Genomic DNA, 19,281 nt, shown 5'->3' on the forward strand with positions numbered 1-19,281 from the left:
GACTGAGGAGAGGAAACGTCAGGGGGTGGTCCTGACAGGAAGATACCGCAGAAGAGACGAGGCAGTGAGTGCCATATACCGTATTTGACACGACGACTGACCAGTGAAAGCGCTGTTGGTTATTGGGCCTAGGGCGGCCACAGTGGCGGACCTGGCAGGAGCGTCGAACAAGTGAAGGAGGGACAGTACGCATATGTACGTCCTTATTGTAAAAGTACGGTGTGTAAACGGCTCTGGAAACGGAGGGCCGATAAGTGAAGAAACGTGCGGTGTGCTGCGGAGGCCGTCAGGCGGACGGCAAGTAATGAAATAAACTTGGACCTGTTGCACCCAGAATCTGCCTCATCGTGTCTCTGTCATCATCTCTGCGCGGTATAAAAGTAGGACCCCCCCCCCAGCTCGGCACCCCACCACCGACACTACATTTGGCGTAGTCGGCAGGATAGACGCCGCTAATACATCATCTTCTGCGGCAGACCTGCCTCAAAGAATGGAAAAGGACTTGGACTACTCTGTTTGGATTACAATTACCTGTGGATTACAAATGACCTACCTGTGGAATACAAATGGGAAGCGCTGTGGCGGATCTGTGTGGCCAGCAGAGGATCCGGGGCGGTACCAGGTACTGTGCAGTATGGCGGTGTTGCTTCAGCGCAGAGGAGAGGTCCGGGTGTTTGCAGTCGTGTTGAATGGACTGGGACCCCCTCCAACGTATCCCAAAAGGAAACAGTATGTGCCTGGAGATCGACGCTTCCATATATTGGACCCTGACAGGAGGGTGGAGAGGCCTGCCGACACCTCACCTCACAGAGGGAGTGGCACAGAAGAAAAACTTGGCTGCGGCTGTCTGATGCCATTCGAGTGCTGCCCAACAGACGGTATGAGACTCTGCAGGTGTCGGGGCATCGGCTGCCTAGAGTGGCAGTGGCGGCAGGGGATGGAGCTGTGCCAGAAGTCGCCCTCAGAGCCACGGGAGAGCAGCGGGATGCTGAGCTGGGGAGCGGAGCCTGAGCGGAGTCAGCGAGAACGGCCGCCACCAATACCAGCAGAGGACTTCTCAGCGGAGCCCCCCAGTTTGGGGGAAAGACCCGCGGGACAGTGGAGCGAGGGACGGAGGCTGCGGGTGAAGCCGCGTATTGATGTGATGGAGGCCGCAGCGCCGGGGAAGGTGAGAGTACCCCCGGCACCACCAGTGCCTCCACCAGCGGCCCTCATCTTTCCGCCGCAGCACGCTGCCCCCTGCGCACCGGAAGGCCTGGGTACATCGGGCCCAGTGGTGTATGCAGAGTTGTGCGAGGCCCCTGCTCAAGTCCCTGAGGTACCCCGCCTGGAGCCGCCAGTGCGGAAGTCATCCAAAGAAGACGCTGCTGCGTTCCCCCTGCTGATAGCAGCTGCGTCGTTGGAACCGGCCGTTACTCCGGCTCCATTGGAAGTAGTGGATGCGGCCTGTCCTGAGGCCGCGGTTATGCCGCTGCTGAAGTCGACTGCGGCCGACTTAGTGGGCCTTGTGATTCCAGCCTCCAAGGACCCGGTTGTCCCCATTTGCCACCTGGCCCCGGCGGCTGTTGAGCCGCAAAAATCATCGGCCGCCTCTGATCCATGTCCTTCCTCGGTTAAGTCCCGCCCACCGGACTCCAGGGCTCATGCCGGACCCTCTGTTTGGGTCGCAGGAGTTATAGAGAAGAAGAGGGCCAGGGGGCAGGAAGTCTGGAACCTGCTCCATGAGAGGGGAGAGGCTGGCATGGCGGCTGCAAGACCCCCGGGACGGCTCGTTTATACTATCTTGCAGAAAGGGACACTTCTTGCATCCTGGGAGCTCCACGGTTGTGGGGTCCCATACTACTGACCACCGAAAGGAGGATTGAACTGTCAGGAGTTCGTTGCACCGTTGTGCAGGTCAAAAGGACAGTTCGCGGTCAGCTTTTAAAAAAAAAAAAGAAATGTTTATCTGTGATTTTTATGTCTGTTTTTCTATGTTCCTCTTACAGGATAGTTTGTGTTTACTTTTTAGACTGACAGAGCGCGGGATACTTAGAAGAGAGGGAGTGTCCATGTCCAAGGAAGGGAGGAGGAAAGGAGACATGCAATGTTATGTTATATTTTGGTTTTAAAAGCAAGAAAAAAAAAAAAATTATAAAAATGGGTACTTGTGCTATTATAAAGTTGTTTATTGTATAATATGCCAAAGTAAAATGCAACAGGTCCGGGTAAGGGAAGGTCTGCGGGACCAAAGGAAAGTGTGAGATCCGGTAGGGATCTAAGAGTTGAGGTCTGGGAGACCGGGACGCCGACCATGACATGTAATTGAAAGAAGGAAAATGAATGGGAAGATGTGAGAAAGACAGCCGTCCTAGGTCAGGTCCCCGACACCACGGACACCCCTGAAGAAGGAAAGGCGGGCGCCGGCAATGATCTGGTAGGTGAGTGGCCTCGATCATGGCGTACCGGATAGTGAAAGGTAACAGTAGGGGAGAGTAGGGGAAAGATACACGCCGTAGAGAGAATACGGGTGTACCTTGCCCAATTTGAAAGACGTTGTCATGTGGCGTGCGCGCTGGTGAGTAGCAGTAGGCTGCTCAGAGCATAGTGCTCCCAGTATGGTTCGGCCCCCGCAGATAGTGGGTTTGGCTCAACTTCTGGTCCGACAACAGAATGTAGGTGTAGATTCAGAACGACGAAGGCAGGGATGACGATTGTCGAGGACGACAATGGACAAAGGAAGGGGGAGTGTAGGGAAGGTGACCTGACGGACGGACGGACTAGTCAGAGTGAAGAAAGATAGGTTTGCACAGTGTAGGTAGGAGACAGTGATTACAGTGGGGAAACAACTAGAAAAGTGTAGTGGACGTGCAGTACCTTGGGATGACCATTAGATGGCAGGGTGGAGTGTGAGCAAAGGACTTTACAGCAGCTTAGGGCTTTAGAAACCGTTGGTCATGGGGGGCGTGGTGACAGTTAGTGACAGTTTCAAGGAACCGGGGAAGTTATAAATACTGAGGGAGGGTTCCAGAAAGTTCCAGTCCCCAGGGGGAGCCCAGGTGACAGGAGGACTTCGCCAGTCTGTGTGTCCTGAGGAGAATCCGACCAAGGGGACTGAGGAGAGGGAAACGTCGGGGTGGTCCTGACAGAAAGATACCGCAGAAGAGACGAGGCAGTGAGTGCCATATACCGTATTTGACACGACGACTGACCAGTGAAAGCGCTGTTGGTTATTGGGCCTAGGGCGGCCACAGTGGCGGACCTGGCAGGAGCGTCGAACAAGTGAAGGAGGGACAGTACGCATATGTACGTCCTTATTGTAAAAGTACGGTGTGTAAACGGCTCTGGAAACGGAGGGCCGATAAGTGAAGAAACGTGCGGTGTGCTGCGGAGGCCGTCAGGCGGACGGCAAGTAATGAAATAAACTTGGACCTGTTGCACCCAGAATCTGCCTCATTGTGTCTCTGTCATCATCTCTGCGCGGTACAAAAGTAGGACCACCCCCCCCCAGCTCGGCACCCCACCACCGACACTACATCTACACCAGGAAGGGACTCCAACCTACTCACCCACCTAGACCACCCAGCCATTTCCCTTGCTCCGGCTCCCGCGACCCAGTCTTGGCACGTAGCCATGGTGGTGCCCTTAAGGCGTGTGTGCACAACCCTAGTGTGTACTCAGCCTGTAGCTGGGAGGCACTTAGTACTTAAGGCACTGCCACCTGTAGGGAGGTGCCTGCGCAACAATTGCATTTTGGCAGTCTGATAGCTGCAAGCCTGTTGTCAGGTCCCTGTTCTAGTACCTAAAATCTGATATCACTCTGGCAGTACCTGAACGTGAAACCGCACGAGCTGTACCTGAGCCTGAAACTGCTCTCTAGCGGTATGTGAACCCAAATCCGCTCCAGCGATATTTGAACCTGAAACCGCTCTGGCAGTACATGAACCTGAAACCACATCTGGGGTACCTGAGCTTTAAACCCCTCTGGTGGTACGTGAACCAGTACCTGTGTTTACTACCCTGTCCCTTCTGTTTTAGCACTAATATCCGTTCCAACAGTATTCGTACCACCTTGGACTCTTAGCTTGTGTTTACTGTCCTGACCCTTGTCGCCATCTGCTACAGTACAGTCCTAAAGTAGCACCTGACGTTCACCTTGGCCCAAGTCTTACCACACCATCTGGGGCTCTGGTGAAAACCCAGGTGGTAGCCTAGTAACTACCCACTAGGCTTTCCCCAGTCAATGGCAAAGTGGGTCCACGATCCACATGCATTACAGTCCGGCAACAAGATCAGGGAATCTCGCAATGTGCAAAGCACACGTCTCACAGAACAAAGCTACAGCTGACAGATACCAGAGACAGCAAGCCAGCTAAATAGCCTGGAGTTAATTCTGAACAGGAGACACCTGTATGAAGCCCAGCATGCCTTGGCCCTGATTAGGCGACTAGACTGTCACTCACCACAAGCCTCAGATTGGATAGTAATAAAGCGCACTCAAAAAATAGATAATGGTGCTGGATAGACTGGAGAAAAACCCAGGTACTAGAGCATATAGTATACAGCCCCACTCTTGAGGGTTCCTTCCAAATACAAGTTTATTATCATGTACAAAAGTTCACCACAGTGATAAATGACAAAAATAAAACAAAACATATTTTTTCAAGTGCTTCCTTTAACATTTCGACCCGAGCCTGAGTCTTTCTCTAATTTGCAAGTTCAAGTTGAAGTAGAAATATATTGTAGATGAGCAGGTATTTCGCATAAGGCAGTGGGCTTCTGATGAAGGGATAAGTTTTAGGTAATATATTGGTTGTAGTGGATTGCCTGGTAGCCTTAATGGGGCCTGTGTCCTCAGGTCTAAGAAATGGAGTCTCTTGAAAAAATATGTATTTTTTTTTTTCATTTTTTGTCATTTATCACTGTGGTGAACTTTTGTGTCACTTTGTTAGGAGCAGGTAAGCTTAAAGAAGTGGTCTGGGACTCTAATATTGATTATCTATACTTAAGATAGGTCATCATTGTCTGAAGGGGGGGGTGCGACACCCGGGACCCCAACAGATCAGCTTTTCCCGGGGTCTGTGACGGCCAGAAATAGTTATTGGGCTGTGCAGATTAGTCGACGGAATAGTGGCTGCGGCTGAGTACTACACATCAGCCCCTTATTAAGCTGAGTAGGGGGTAGATGTCCAGTACCCGGCCGTTACCACTATAAAGTTGTAGGAGTTGTGCAGCTCTGTAACTGAGCATTTCCGGCTGCCGCTGACACCAGGAAAAGCTGATCGGCGGGGGTGCCAAGTGTCGCATCCCCACTATTGAGACAATGATGACCTATCTTAAAAGTAGGCCATCAATGTTAAAGTCCAGGACAACACCTTTCAAGAAATAGTCTGTATTCACTGTAAAACCCCTTTAGATGCTGTAGTCATAATTAAGTTTGGCATCTATGGAGTTTAAATGGTGGGATCTGAGCTATCTCTGGCTTATACCGGCACCTGTGGTGGTTTGCGTAAATTACCGTGTAACTTGTCTGCTCACTTACGGTAGTTTTGTAGCAGTTTGTTCATTGTTTGCACAAGATTATAGCAGAAGAAGCACCATAAATGGCCCATGTGTACGCAGCCTAAACCTGGGGTTGCAGTTCAGTAAATGTTTTAATTTTATTATTGTTATTATTTATTATTAGAGCGCCATTTCTTTCATATATTCCAGGCTTTGGTTCTCCAGCTTCACCCCAGTGCTATCCAGAGCAAAATAAAACAGTAAGTACCACTCATAAAATATAAATTGACATTTAATAAAAAATTGGAAAATAATAAACATATAAAAAATAAAAGTAAAAAGAAAAAAAAAGGTTTGAATATAGATGTGTCTACAGAGGATTTATCTATGAAATTATAACATTTACTAATCTAAATGGAATAAAAAATTATCAAAATGCAGAATTGTGTTTTTTTGGTTACTGCATCTTCATCCCCCCCCACAAAAAAGCAATGGAATATAAAGTAATCAATATCATACGTACTCCAATATCATGGCAATAAAAAATGACAACTCGTTTTGGAGAAAAAAAAAAAAAGTTCATGTTTTTTTGAACCACTAAACTATATATACAGTATATTATAATAAAATCCTCCTAATAATGAGTGCAACAAAAGACTATAATAATAATAATAATAATAATAATTATTATTATATTTTATTTGAAAAATGTAATGTAATTAATATAATTGTTAAAAAATATGTATAATATACAGCTGAAATAGGAGCACATATAATGATATCGTAGAGAAAAAAGCAATATATTAAATACATAATATATATCAGTATGCCATGCTTGCAAACATATAAGTATTAATACCAGAAAAATACCAAAAAATAAAAAATAACAATACACAAAGTGCCACTAGATATACACACCAAAAACCACTTAATAAATATTGGTGCAAAATGCTGCAAAAAAAATCTAAATAAAGTGCTAATGTGCAAAACAACAGTGATATTAAGTTAAATTTATTAAATAAGGCAAAAAAGTGCTGATGTGCTATGAAAAAAGTGCAATAGTACTGGTATTATTTTTAGGTCAGTCCCAATGTATGTGACCCTTCAAGATTCAATACAGAGCGCTGTAGCGCAACAAATATAGTTAAAGTGCTGCAGTGCTTCAATAGACCAGAAAAGCAGGCATATGAAAGAAATATATATTGTTTATCGGTTCCTCATACCTATAAATGAATGTGCTCCTGTTCCTACGCCCGTTTCGACGCTAGCCTTCTTCCGGGGGGCTGATATTAATAGTTTGGGAATGCCCATGGGTATTGGCCCCTTCCCAGCCTAATAAAACCAGCCCGCAGCCTTCCTAGAAATGGCGAATCTATTAGATGCGCCAATTCTGGCGCTTAGCCTTGGCTCTTTCCGATTGCCTATTATCTATCTATTTATCTGTTATCTATCAATTATCTATCTTCTAAGTATCTATTATCTATCTATTTATTATCTATTTATTTATCTATTATCTAATTAGAAAAAGATTGGAACAGCACATGCAATCACATGGGTGCACAGGCCTCCCGGCAATTGACCCATATACCATACTTGCCACATTTACAGGAAAAAAAAATGGGATGCAGCACTCAAAATTTAACGAAAAAAAGTATATGAGTGGACTTTATTAGGCCCATATGGACTGGTGCAAAGTTTTGGCTTCCAAAAGCCTTTTTTGAAGCAGTGAATATACAAGTGAATACAAGCATATACTGTATATATATATATATATATATATATATATATATATATATATATATATATGAACAACGACAAAGCAAAGTCCAGCAATAACGTGAGCAATCCAGGATGCTGTTAAAATTTTTTTTTCTTTTTATTCATAAATCCATTAAAATGCAATGGTCCAAGCAGTTCAAAACAGCAATAACGCAGGAAAGTAGTGCAGATAGGACTACGCGTTTCAGCGGTAGAACCCGCCTTCTTCACGGTCCAGAATCTCAGAATGTTGGATTTATATGTGTATATATATATATATATATATATATATATAGGTGCATCATAATGTAATACAATTAACATAATAATCATAAAAGATCATTTTACAAGTAAACATTTTCATATAATACGTGCTGTCTAGTCATTGCACAAAAGTGCCTGTGCCATAAAGTGCAAAGTGCCTGTGCCATAAAGTGCAAAGTGCCTGTGCCATAAAGTGCAAAGTGCCTGTGCCATAAAGTGCCTGTGCCATAAAGTGCAAAGTGCCTGTGTAGTATACAGTAAAAAAGCATATAGTATTCATTACATTGTAAGTGATATCATGTGCATCAAATTAATGTCTCATCTCTCACCCAGGTGTGCATTGCCATAATCGTTAATTTCTTACCATACACGTCACAGTCAGCGTGTTTGAGATGTAACTGCGCATAGCTTCCTGTCACTAGCCGAAAAGCCAATTAAAAAAGCTCACACAGCGGGATATTTCCCGCGCATGCGCACTAAGGAGGGTTGTACGCTCATCAGCGCCATGTTTAGTGTGGCATATTCCATTAGTATTACTACGTATGTGTAGTGTCCTACTGCTGCGTTTATGTGTAGCTGGAGCTCTGTTACTATTACATCTGGCAAGTGGCAATAATCATATAAAGGCACTTAAGCTCATGAAATAAACACTCATTAAAGAAAAGAGATTTTTTTCTATTTATATTACATTACTATTTAAGTGCCATAATACTGTTAGGCCATGTGCACACGATGCAGATTTGCAGCGTTTCCGCAGCGGATTTTACCGCGCAGAAACGTTGCATATCCGCATTGTGATGTACAGTACCTTTAAAATGAATGAAAAAAAAAAAAACGCTGTGCAGACGCTGCGGATTTTTCCTGCGGTACAAAATCCGCAGCATGTTACTTCTTTTGTGCGGTTTTCTATCTCCCCTGTCACCAAATCCGCAGGGGGAAGACCGCAATGGATAACCGCATGAAAACCGCGTGAAAAATGGAAGAAATCCGCAGGAAAAATGCAGGTCATTTGACCTGCGGTTTTCTTCCATTCTGCACGGAAAAATCCGCAGGGCTCAAAACTCCGTCTGCACTCAGCCTTAAAGCTGATACCAGATTATGTTTGGGCATTATCAATAGAGGGTGGTGGCCGGTTCACCATTACCCTGGTAATACGGACAGACCCCATTTAAGGCGCTACTTCCAATAACCAATTGTCTCAACGGGGGACAACAGCACCCCTCTGGGTATCTCTGCCCTTACCACAGAGACCATATAGGTCATATGTGGTGTAAAGAACGTCCATCTTTACCCCAATCCAGTCCTTCGCATAGATTCCAGCCACATACTGTTTGTAAATGGATTATACTATTTAATGACAAATCTGTTGAAATGACATAAGATATTTCATGTATGATTCAAAAGAATACTGTTCATTAGCTAAAGGGCTAAAGTGACATAAAGAGCAATAATATAAAAAATATTAATTAAAAAATAAAAATATTTTTTTTAAAAATTCACTGCTTGATAAAGGCTTTTGGAAGCCGAAATGTTGCACCACGCCATGTGGGCCTAATAAAGTGCACACTTCCCCAACCAGTGTTCAATTGGCATTGCTACTTATCTATCTATATATCTATGTGTCTGTCTGTTGTAGTGCAGCAGTATCCACTCAGTGCAGTGATGAGGCAGTGACTCAGCAAAGTTCCAAAAGAAAAGTCTCATTAATGCTCAACTCACATAAACACAGCACATGATATCTCTGGATCACAGCCCTGAAACATATCTTCTGAATTGCAGTCAATAAACAAGCCAGTCCACCTCCGAATTGCAGCCAGATACAGGACAGTCTACCTCTGGTTCACAGTCAGGCACAATACAGTCCACCTCCGAGACTTGTTGCCGTGGGCGACTGCACCGCTGAGTATACTGTGGGTTCCAGGCCTTTCAGCTCCCTTGGCTGTTTGGCTCCGCTTGCCTGTGTTGCCTCACACAGGTGGAGCCTTCTGCTCTGCACATTTGCAAAACCAAATTGACATTGACCCTGACCCTGACCCACTCAAACCTTTTACTGCAGGGTTTTTAACTGGAATCTGTGGCCATGGGACACATGGAAATCCCGGACTGGGGGAGGAAACGCACTGCCTCACTACCATCCTGTAGTCTGTTTAAAATATAAAAGCCCAGAGCAGGTTTTCTCAAATCTGCCCTGGACAAATAGCTTGTCCAAGACCTATACTCACTTTTATTCTGCATTGCAAGCACAGCTATACCTGTAACTGCAATGCACTCCAATGGCCTCAATACGCCACCGTGCGCCTCCTGGGGGGACACACAGCGAATGTCGCATGTGACACAGATCACTGCCTCACACTGTCTATGTGATATTATATATGCAGACTGTGCAATCTATTATTTCTTTTTAAAGCCAGAGTCAGTTGCACTATTGGACAAGCAATTCCAAGAGAAGATCCGACCGTGTATTGACCTCATTGACTCACTTCGGTCATTTGGGGTGGAGAAGGATCTGGCGTTACCAGCAATCGCTGTCATTGGTGATCAGAGTTCTGGTAAAAGCTCAGTCCTGGAGGCTTTGTCTGGAGTCACACTTCCTAGAGGCACCGGTGAGAGATTTTCTATCTGTCTTAGAGTTTTCAAGCTTTCTGTATGTTCCCTGATGGTCTAGAATAATTAAAAAAATTGCCAGATTCCATACTTATCAACATAATTAAAGAGGTCAGTTCTAGGTTCCCTGATGGTCTTGGGTAGGGAAATGTCCAGTTCCCTTGTGATCTGGAGTAATAGAAGGAATAATTCCAGCTTTCATGGTCAATGTCAGTATTTCTAAATGTTTCAAAGCCAAGTACCCCCTAAGTGAAATAAATTACATTGAAGTACAACCAAAGCTATGAACTTACTCTTAATGGTGATAATAGCAGCTTCCCTGGTGGTTTATGCAAGTGGCTGGGTAACAGCATTTTCCAGATGGTCTAGAGCAGTGGAAGGATAACACCAGCTTCCCTACTGGTTTGGGCTCTTGGAGGTATATCACCAGCTTCCCTTGTGGCCTAGGGTACAGGGGGGGGATTAATGCTCGATTCCTAGTGGTCAAGGGTAGTGGAGTAGTAACACCAAATTCCCTTCTGGCTTAGGGCAGTGGAGTGCTAACAGCAGCCTCCCTTTTGTTCTAGGGCAGGGGTGCACAATATTTTTTGGTACAAGGGTAACATTGCCATACTGAACCAATCCCAAGGGCCACAAACATTTTTAAATGGGTACTGGCATTAGTACATCACCAAAACCAAGTTTTGAGTATTTGAGAAGTATTTGGAGAGTTTCTGCTCAGTTCCTGCTGCAAAACAATCTGTCAGGGCAGGCACTGACTAGCTTAAACTCAGTTTTTGAAGCATAAACTTTCCAAATCCTCCTCAAATCTCTAAGGTTTGAGAATGTTTAAGTTTTAATATAGCCATGAAGCAAGTTTTGAATTTCTACATGTGTACAAGATCAGACCCACCGTCAGCACGACATGAATGCGGCTCTAGAACCACCATCATTACATGAATTCAGCTCCAAAAAACTGTCAGTACACGAATTCAGTACCAGAAACACCATCAGTACTTGAACGCAGCACCAGAACCACCGTCAGTACGTGTATACAGCACCAATCGATCAATTGTAATTTCAGGTCAGCCCAATAAACAAATATATCACATGAACCTAAAATTTCCAGTACGTCCTTAACAATGCCCTTATCAGCCATCATCAGCCTGCGGACCATGGAGGAACCATTGTACTAATGAGATGTAGTCAGTATCACAAATAAACTTTTACATCCAGGTAGTTTATAAATGTCATCTTCTATGAATGAAGTAATTTGCATCCCTTTTGTCTCCATGTGTAGTACAGACACCATGATGAGATTTCTCGCCCAGAGCTTTTCTCTGCAGACCCCCAATCTTATCTGGTCCTCAGCAGCACATCCCAACACGATGACCTTAAAGGGAATCTGTCACCCCTTTTTTGAGATATCATATAATGATATCATTCGTGTGTCACATAAGGATTCTCTTAGTACTTTTGCTTCCCCCTGACCCCGCACCTTTCATGCATAAATACCTTTTTTATATCGGTTCAGATGTATGTAAACTGCCGCTGTCCGGTCCGCTGGGCGGGGCTTATTCACCTGCTCCCCCCCTCCCTGTCTTGTTTTACACAAGAAGAAATGCATAGAGCAAGACAGGGGGGGAGAGCAGTTGAATAAGCCCCGCCCATCGGACCGGACAGCGGCAGTTTACATACATCTGAACCGATATAAAAAAGGTATTTATGCATGAAAGGTGCGGGGTCAGGGGGAAGCAAAAGTACTAAGAGAATCCTTATGTGACACACAATTGAATGATATCATTATATGATATCTCAAAAAAGGGGCGACAGATTCCCTTTAAAAATAAAAGTATCATTATACTGCCCCATACATAAAAATATTTCCCCTAAATAAATAATTGCCCCTCACTGTGCTTCCTGCCCAAAATGTCCCCCACACTGCCATCTCCATAGTATTCCCCCCACACTGCCCATCTCCATAATATTGCCCTTACCCTGCTCCTCTCCATAATCTCCCTCACACACAGTCCCTCTCAATGATAAATGCCCACACTTCCACCTCTTCAAAATATACCGCCACTCAGGGCCGTAACTGCAACCGGGGCAGCCGGGGCACCAACCACCCAAGGGGCCCCAAACTGATGGTAAAAAATTGTATTTTAATACTTTAATTTCTCATAAAATACCCAGCTCCTATATTATTCGAGTTTAAAGTTAATAAAAATAACGAAAAGATCCATGAAAGTGCAAGCGTAAATGTTTTTTGTTCGTTTATACTTTAAACGGGGAAACGCTCTTTCGCTTAGTAACAGGAGCGCTATGGCAGACAGTAGACTGTTAGCGGATCGTGTGGTGTCGCGCCAGGCGGTGACTCAGCCAATAGTTCAGGCAGCGGCCGCGACGCGCACTGACCCTGAGGTCTTGTTTACCCCAACTGCTGAACTGCTCATTGGCCATTGCTCATCGGTCAGCGGCCAGTGTCGGATCGTCCGTGCAGTCTGTGTCGCATATAGTAGTTGTAGTGCGTGTGTAGGTAGAGAGTATTTAGTATCACTGTATTTTCCGGTGTATAAGACGACCCCCAACTTTTCCAGTTAAAATATAGAGTTTGGAATATACTCGCCGTATAAGACTACCCCTCTTCTACGGTATGATTCCCATTGTGAACCCCACACAGCCGTTCATACAGTATAATGGCCCCTACATCTCTTCACACTGTATTATGGCCCTCACACAGCCTTAAAGGGACACTGTCACCAGGATTTTGCCATCCCATCTGCTAGCAGCATAATGTAGAGATAGAGACCCAGATTCCAGCGATGTGTCACTTACTGAGCTGCTTGCTGTAATTTTAATATAATTGCTGTTTTCCCTGCTTCATATTTAGCAGTGAATGAATGTGCTGGACTATTTGATTAGTCCTACAATGTTAATCTCAAACTGATTGAACAGTGATTTTATGAAAACTACACTGAGCAGCTCAGTAAGTGACACTGGTGACAGTGTCCCTTTAAATCGCCCTCCATAAAGTATAAAGGCTTCCTCATAGTCCTGCAAGTATTATCATGCCCCCCACAGAGCCCTCCCAGTATTATAATGGCTTCCACATAGTATAATTGGCTCCGTATATTATAGTGCATCATCCATAGTCACCCATTATAATGCACCATCATAGTGCTCCATATAGTATACTGCTCCCCCATAGTCCTCCACAGGCTCGGACTGGCCCACCGGAGAATCGGAAGATTCTCCGGTGGGCCCAAGCACTGACACCTGCTGGCATACTGGCCAGCAAGTGCCTAGGGCCCCCACTGCTCCAAGGGCCCCCACTGCTCGAGGGGCCCCCAAGTCAGTGAGTATGGGGCCCCTGAGTCAAGGGGGCCCGTCCTGTGCCAGCTAGCAGCAGCACGAGACAAGTTCCTGTCCCCGCTGCTAAAGCGAAATGAATATTCACGCTTCTCCACTCCCCTATGGGCGTGGAGAGGCGTGAATACCATTCCTCTTTAATAGCGGGCAGCCCATCCCCAGCACCGCACCATGCACACAGCACCGTATCACTCACACACACACAGCACATCTCACCTCCCCGCAGCCGCAGCACATCCCGCCTTCCTGCTTTCTGGGCGTTTCCTGTCTGTGACAGCCCAGCTGGATGACGTCATCATCCAGTGTGCTGTATCAGAGGGAAAGCTGCCGGAGAGAAAGAGGCTTCCGGGATGTGCTGCTGCTGCGGGGAGGTGAGTTGTGCTGTGTGCCTGCATGTGTATGTGGTGCTGAGTGTGTGAGAGTGATATGGTGCTGTGTGTGTGTGTGAGAGTGATGCGGTGGTGTGTGTGTGATGAGTTGCTATGTGAGTGAGTGATGCGGACCGGTGCTGTGTGTGTGTGAGGGGTGGTGGGAGGCAATGATGGAGGTGATGGGCAATGATATTGGTGGGGGAAGCAATGATGGAGGTGATGGGCAATGATGGCAGTGGGGGAGACAATGATGGAGGTGATGGGCAATGATGGCAGTGGGGGAGACAATGATGGAGGTGATGGGAAATTATATTGGTGGGGGAAGCAATGATGGCAGTGGGGGAGACAATGATGGAGGTGATGGGCAATGATATTGGTGGGGGAGGCAATAATGGAGGTGATGGGCAATGGTGGTGGTGGGGGGAGGCAATAATGGAGGTGATGGACAATGATGGCGGTGGGGAGGCAATGATGGAGGTGATGGACAATGATGGAGGTAATGGACAATGATGGAGGTAATGGGCAATGATGGCAGTGGGAGAGACAATGATGGAGGTGATGGGCAATGATATTGGTGGGGGAAGCAATAATGGAGGTGATAAGCAATGATGGCGGTGGGGAGGCAATGATGGAGGTGATGGACAATGATGGAGGTGATGGGCAATGATGGAGGTAATGGGCAATGATGGCAGTGGGGGAGACAAATGATGGAGGTGATGGGCAATGATATTGGTGAGGGGAGGTAATGATGGCAGTGGGGGAGACAATGATGGAGGTGATGGGCAATGATATTGGTGAGGTAGGCAATAATGGAGATGATGGGCAACGATGGTGGTGGGGGAGGCAATAATGGAGGTGATGGGCAATGATGGCGGTGGGGGAGTCAATGATGGAGGTGATGGGTAATGATGGAGGTGATGGGTAATGATGGAGGTGATGGGCAATGATGGCGATGGGTGAGGCAATGATGGAGGTGATGGGCAATGATTGGTGGGGAGGCAATGATGGAGGTGATGGCCAATGATGGAGGTGGGGGGAGGCAATAATGGAGGTGATGGGCAATGATGGTGGTGGGGGAGGCAATGATGGAGGTGATGAAATGGACAATGATGGTGGGGAGAAGGCAATGATGGAGGTGGTGATGAGAACAATGATGGGGGTGGAGAGGGGCTGCATTATACTTTATGAAGGGGCTACATTATATTCTGATGGAGACTGCATTATTCTCAGGGGACTACATTATATTCTGGGGGGGCTACATCATACTATATGAGGGGGCTATAGTATACTCTATGGGGGGCTGCATTATATTCTGTGGTGGGGCTGCATTATTCTCTCAGGGGACTACATTATATTCTGGGGGGGCTACATCATGCTATATGAGGGGGCAACATTATGCCCTATTAGGGGGCTACAGTATACTCTATGGGGGGCTGCATTATATTCTGTGTTGGTGCTGCATTATACTATATGAGGGGGGCTGCATTATGCACTATGAGGGTGCTACATTATATTCTATGGTGGGGACTGTGTTATACCTTATGAGGGGGTTGCATTATATTTTGTGGGGTGCTGTATTATACCCTATGAGGTGGGCTGCATTATATTTTATGAGGGAGGCTACATTATAATCTATGAGAGAGGCTACATTATATTCTATGAGGGGGCTACATTATAATCTATGAGAGAGGCTACCCCTCTATGATTCTACCCCAACCACTGCTACATAATTAAGATGTGTACTACCTTATATTATCCCCTGATATTAGCGCATTTTACCGCACAATTGGCGGTCTTGTATTTATTTCTATGTCGCTACATAGTGGGCCCCAAGAATGATTTTCTCTGGTGGGCCCAAGGTGCTCCAGTCCGACGCTGGTCCTCCATATACTATAAAGATGGAGAGGGGTGATGTGCCAGCATCGTGTGGAGGGGGGTGGAATATAGGGATTGGGATGTGCCAGCACCGTGAGGGGGTAGGTGACATGGAGAGGGGTTTGTTCCTCTGTGGCTCAAGAAAGACTCAGCAGCTTAGCTTTACTTTCAATTGAGAATGATCGAGCTCAACAGACCAACTTTGACAAAGTAATTGATGAATTCGCTTCTCTGAAAGTTAGGAAACAAATGTTTAAGTAGCTGCTGTTTAAAACTGAACAAATTGGTAATGTTTAAGTAATGTTATGTTTAAGTGAACAAAGTTTAAATATATACTGTTTAAAACTACTTAATATTTAATAAACATATACAGCTATTTGAAAATTGTGCAATATTTGGAATTATTTACCTTATTAATTTTCCAAACATATTCACTGAATATTTAACTTCTAAAACTTGCATCATAAACAAAATCTATGAAAGGTCTTGCGGAACGTGGTGAAGCCTGTGTGTTGTATACAACAATGCGTAGCAGGCTTCACCACGTTCCGCACAATCTCTAGTAATTGAAATGTTGAGGGGCCCCACTATGAAGTTTTGCCCCGGGGCGCTGACGTTTATAGTTACGGCACTGCCCCCACTGTTTCCAAAATATCTCCCCACACTGCATGCACTATAATGTTCCCCACCATGCCCCTCTCCAAAATATTCCCCCCCCCTGCACCTCTATATAAGATCCCACACAACCTGACCCTCTCCATAATATCCCTCCAAACTGCCCATTTCCATATCTTCCCCACTGTGTCTCTCTATACTATGCCCCCTTTCGCAGTCCCCCACTAGTTGCCCCATAATGCCCCTATTGCTCCACAATGTCCCAAAGTGTCCATAACATCCCCTATCACCCCATAATTGTCTTCAGTGCCCCATAATACCCCATAGTGCCCCATAATACCTCCCATTGCCCAATTATATGCCCTCGTTGTAGTACAACCATCTCCTTCCACCATCAACTAACATTTCATCTTCAGCTCCTCTATGTAGCTCTTACTGGTGCCCCCTTCCTCTATGGTGCTGGCAGCAGCGTGCTGACCGTATCACGCTGCTGCACGTCGGGGCGGGAGCTGACAGACGCTTCTCTGCCCCATTCCTGGCTCCACACTGTGTTCAAATGTATTCTGAAAAGACACAAATACAAAAGAATTGAGGAAGGAGGGAGCGGCTTCTCCTGTTTAGCGCTACGGTCCGCACAACATTCTTTGATGCGCCATATGTCATTCAGTCATGGTCTAGGTAATTTTAGGGATAACACAACTTCCCTGTTTGTTTGAGTTACTGGAGGTATATAACCAGCTTCCCTGGTGGTCTAGGGTACAGGTTGGATTAATACCAGCTTTCTGGTGGTCAAGGGTAGTCAAGTAGTATCTTCAACTTCCCTTCTGGCTTAGGGCAGAAGAGGGGTAATATCAGCCTCCCTTTTGTCTAGGGTATATATAGGAAGGGTTAATTCCAGCTTTCTAGTGGTCTAGGCTAGTGGAGGGTTAACATCAACTTTCCTGGTGGGCTAGGGTATAGGCAGGAGTAATTCTAACATCCCAGTGGTCTGCAGTAGTGGCAAGGTGGCAGAAAATTATCTGCTGGTCTATGGGAATTAAGATGTTAATAAAGCTGATCATAAGGATCAAGGATAACGAGAAAATAATTAAGAAAATAAAAAAATCAATGCTTGAGTACGCAATACTCACCTCTGACATATATATATGTATGACATGTGACAGGCAAGCACCACCAGAGTTGCAGCACTGGAAGAGCTTTGAAATGAAACTTTTTGCTTTGACTCACCACGTTTTAGCTCCATGAAATTCTTTTACTTTTCGTCATTATTTGGGGGTTACACATAACATTTTTATTGCTTTTTTTATTCTAGGCAAGCTGACCAGACATCGTCATATCTGGCATTTTTATGCTTTTTAACCGCATAGACCGGGTTCAGCTATAACACCGATAAAACAGGAGGAGCCACCTCCACATCTTACAAAACAATGGCACCAATCATATTGTTATACCTGATTCATTTATTTTGTACTTTTTCCTCTACAGGTATTGTCACACGTTGTCCCCTTGAGCTGAAGCTGAAAAAATCTGCCAACAACTCCCCGTGGTTTGGAAAAATTATTTATAGAAATATAAAAATACCGATTCATTCACCCTCCGCTGTGGAGATTGAAGTTCGGAAAGGTAAAGGAAAAAATAATGGTTTGGAGATTTTAGAAACTTAATTTTAGAAGAACTCGGTTAGAGAACTGATCTTCCTGACTCTTATCTTTCCTATCTCCTTACTATTTTTCTCCCCAGCACAAGACGCTGTTTCCGGTTCAGGAAAGGGAATCAGCCCAGAGCTCATAACGCTGGAAATCATCTCTCCGAACGTCCCAGATCTGACTCTCATTGATCTCCCGGGGATCACAAGGATCGCTTTACCCAATCAACCCCAGGACATCGGAAGACAGGTTGGTCAGAATTTGAACTTCAAATGCCAAGAAAAAAAAGGGAAGAGTTTTTTTTAAAATTCAAGTTTGCAAAAATTTTCCCAAATTTTCATTTTGTGACAAATCAATTTGACGCAAATCTAAAATACTCAAAAAAAAACCTTCAATTGCCCAGAAAAGGTATTTAAGCTTATATTCACACGGACTGTTTTTGCTGCTTTCCGAATGTCCAATTTTCATCTTTTTTTGTAGCATTTTCTCACAACTTTTTTTTCCCCACTTTTTCTCATTGCTTACCGCTGGAAAAACGCTGCAAAAACACTGAATGCATTGACTGTGCATTTTAAAAACGTTGGACGTTTTCCAATTCAGTCAGTAGATTTCTGAAATCTAATAACTTTTACTGGTACTTAAAAATGTAACTTTTAATTTGCATTTAAAAAATAATGCAGCAAAAAAACACTGAAAAAATGCAATGTGTGAACATAGCCAGTCAGACTGTATCCAACACCTACTTTTCAAGCGCTTTAATGAAAATACAGCTGTGGTAATGTCAAAAGTGACCTAAAAATACTGTAAGTATTGAGTAAACAGATGGTAACCAACAGCTTGTTCCAAGAGTTGAGCGAAACAGGTCGGTCAGATTCAAAAGCCGCCGACTTTCGCCAAAGTCGGGTTTCATGAAATGAAACCCGACCACAGTGTGAAGTCGGCCATGCGGTCGGCGACCCAAGCGCCAAAGTCGGGTTTCGCCGAATGCTTGCACGTGACTTTTTTCAGCCAATGAGAGAAGCGTTTATGATGCCAGTAAAAAAAATTGTTATACAGTATGTTCATGTATACCCCCCAGGGGTAAATGTTTGTCAGCCCATACACCTAGTGCATGGGCTTTACAAGTATAGGAGATCCACTCCTTTCTATTGGGAACATTTTTTTATGAGGCCCTCCTCTACGTCTCTTCCAAGGGGCATTGGATTGCCTCCAAATTTTTGGCAGCCCTTGCATTCACTGCATAGGCAAACAGTATGGGAGACTTGGATCGCCCGCCAGGGCAAGGGGATACTCGGTACCAGGCCACTTCTTAAAGGGGC

At 45.3% G+C, this 19,281-nt stretch overlaps 1 protein-coding gene across 1 annotated transcript in view; it reads left to right on the top strand.

Annotated features, from left to right (window-relative positions):
* LOC141097493 (interferon-induced GTP-binding protein Mx2-like) overlaps positions 1-19,281 on the top strand; it is a 69,581-nt gene that overhangs the window by 13,371 nt on the left and 36,929 nt on the right. The window contains exons 5-8 of the mRNA XM_073584708.1: positions 5,692-5,741; positions 9,911-10,106; positions 17,802-17,939; positions 18,057-18,211. Of these exons, the coding sequence (XP_073440809.1) occupies positions 5,692-5,741; positions 9,911-10,106; positions 17,802-17,939; positions 18,057-18,211 (539 nt within the window). The remainder of the gene's footprint in view (positions 1-5,691; positions 5,742-9,910; positions 10,107-17,801; positions 17,940-18,056; positions 18,212-19,281) is intronic.

The sequence above is a fragment of the Dendrobates tinctorius genome, unplaced genomic scaffold, assembly GCF_039654945.1.
Source record: "Dendrobates tinctorius isolate UK_male_01 unplaced genomic scaffold, ASM3965494v1 ptg000084l, whole genome shotgun sequence".
Taxonomy (NCBI): domain Eukaryota; kingdom Metazoa; phylum Chordata; class Amphibia; order Anura; family Dendrobatidae; genus Dendrobates; species Dendrobates tinctorius.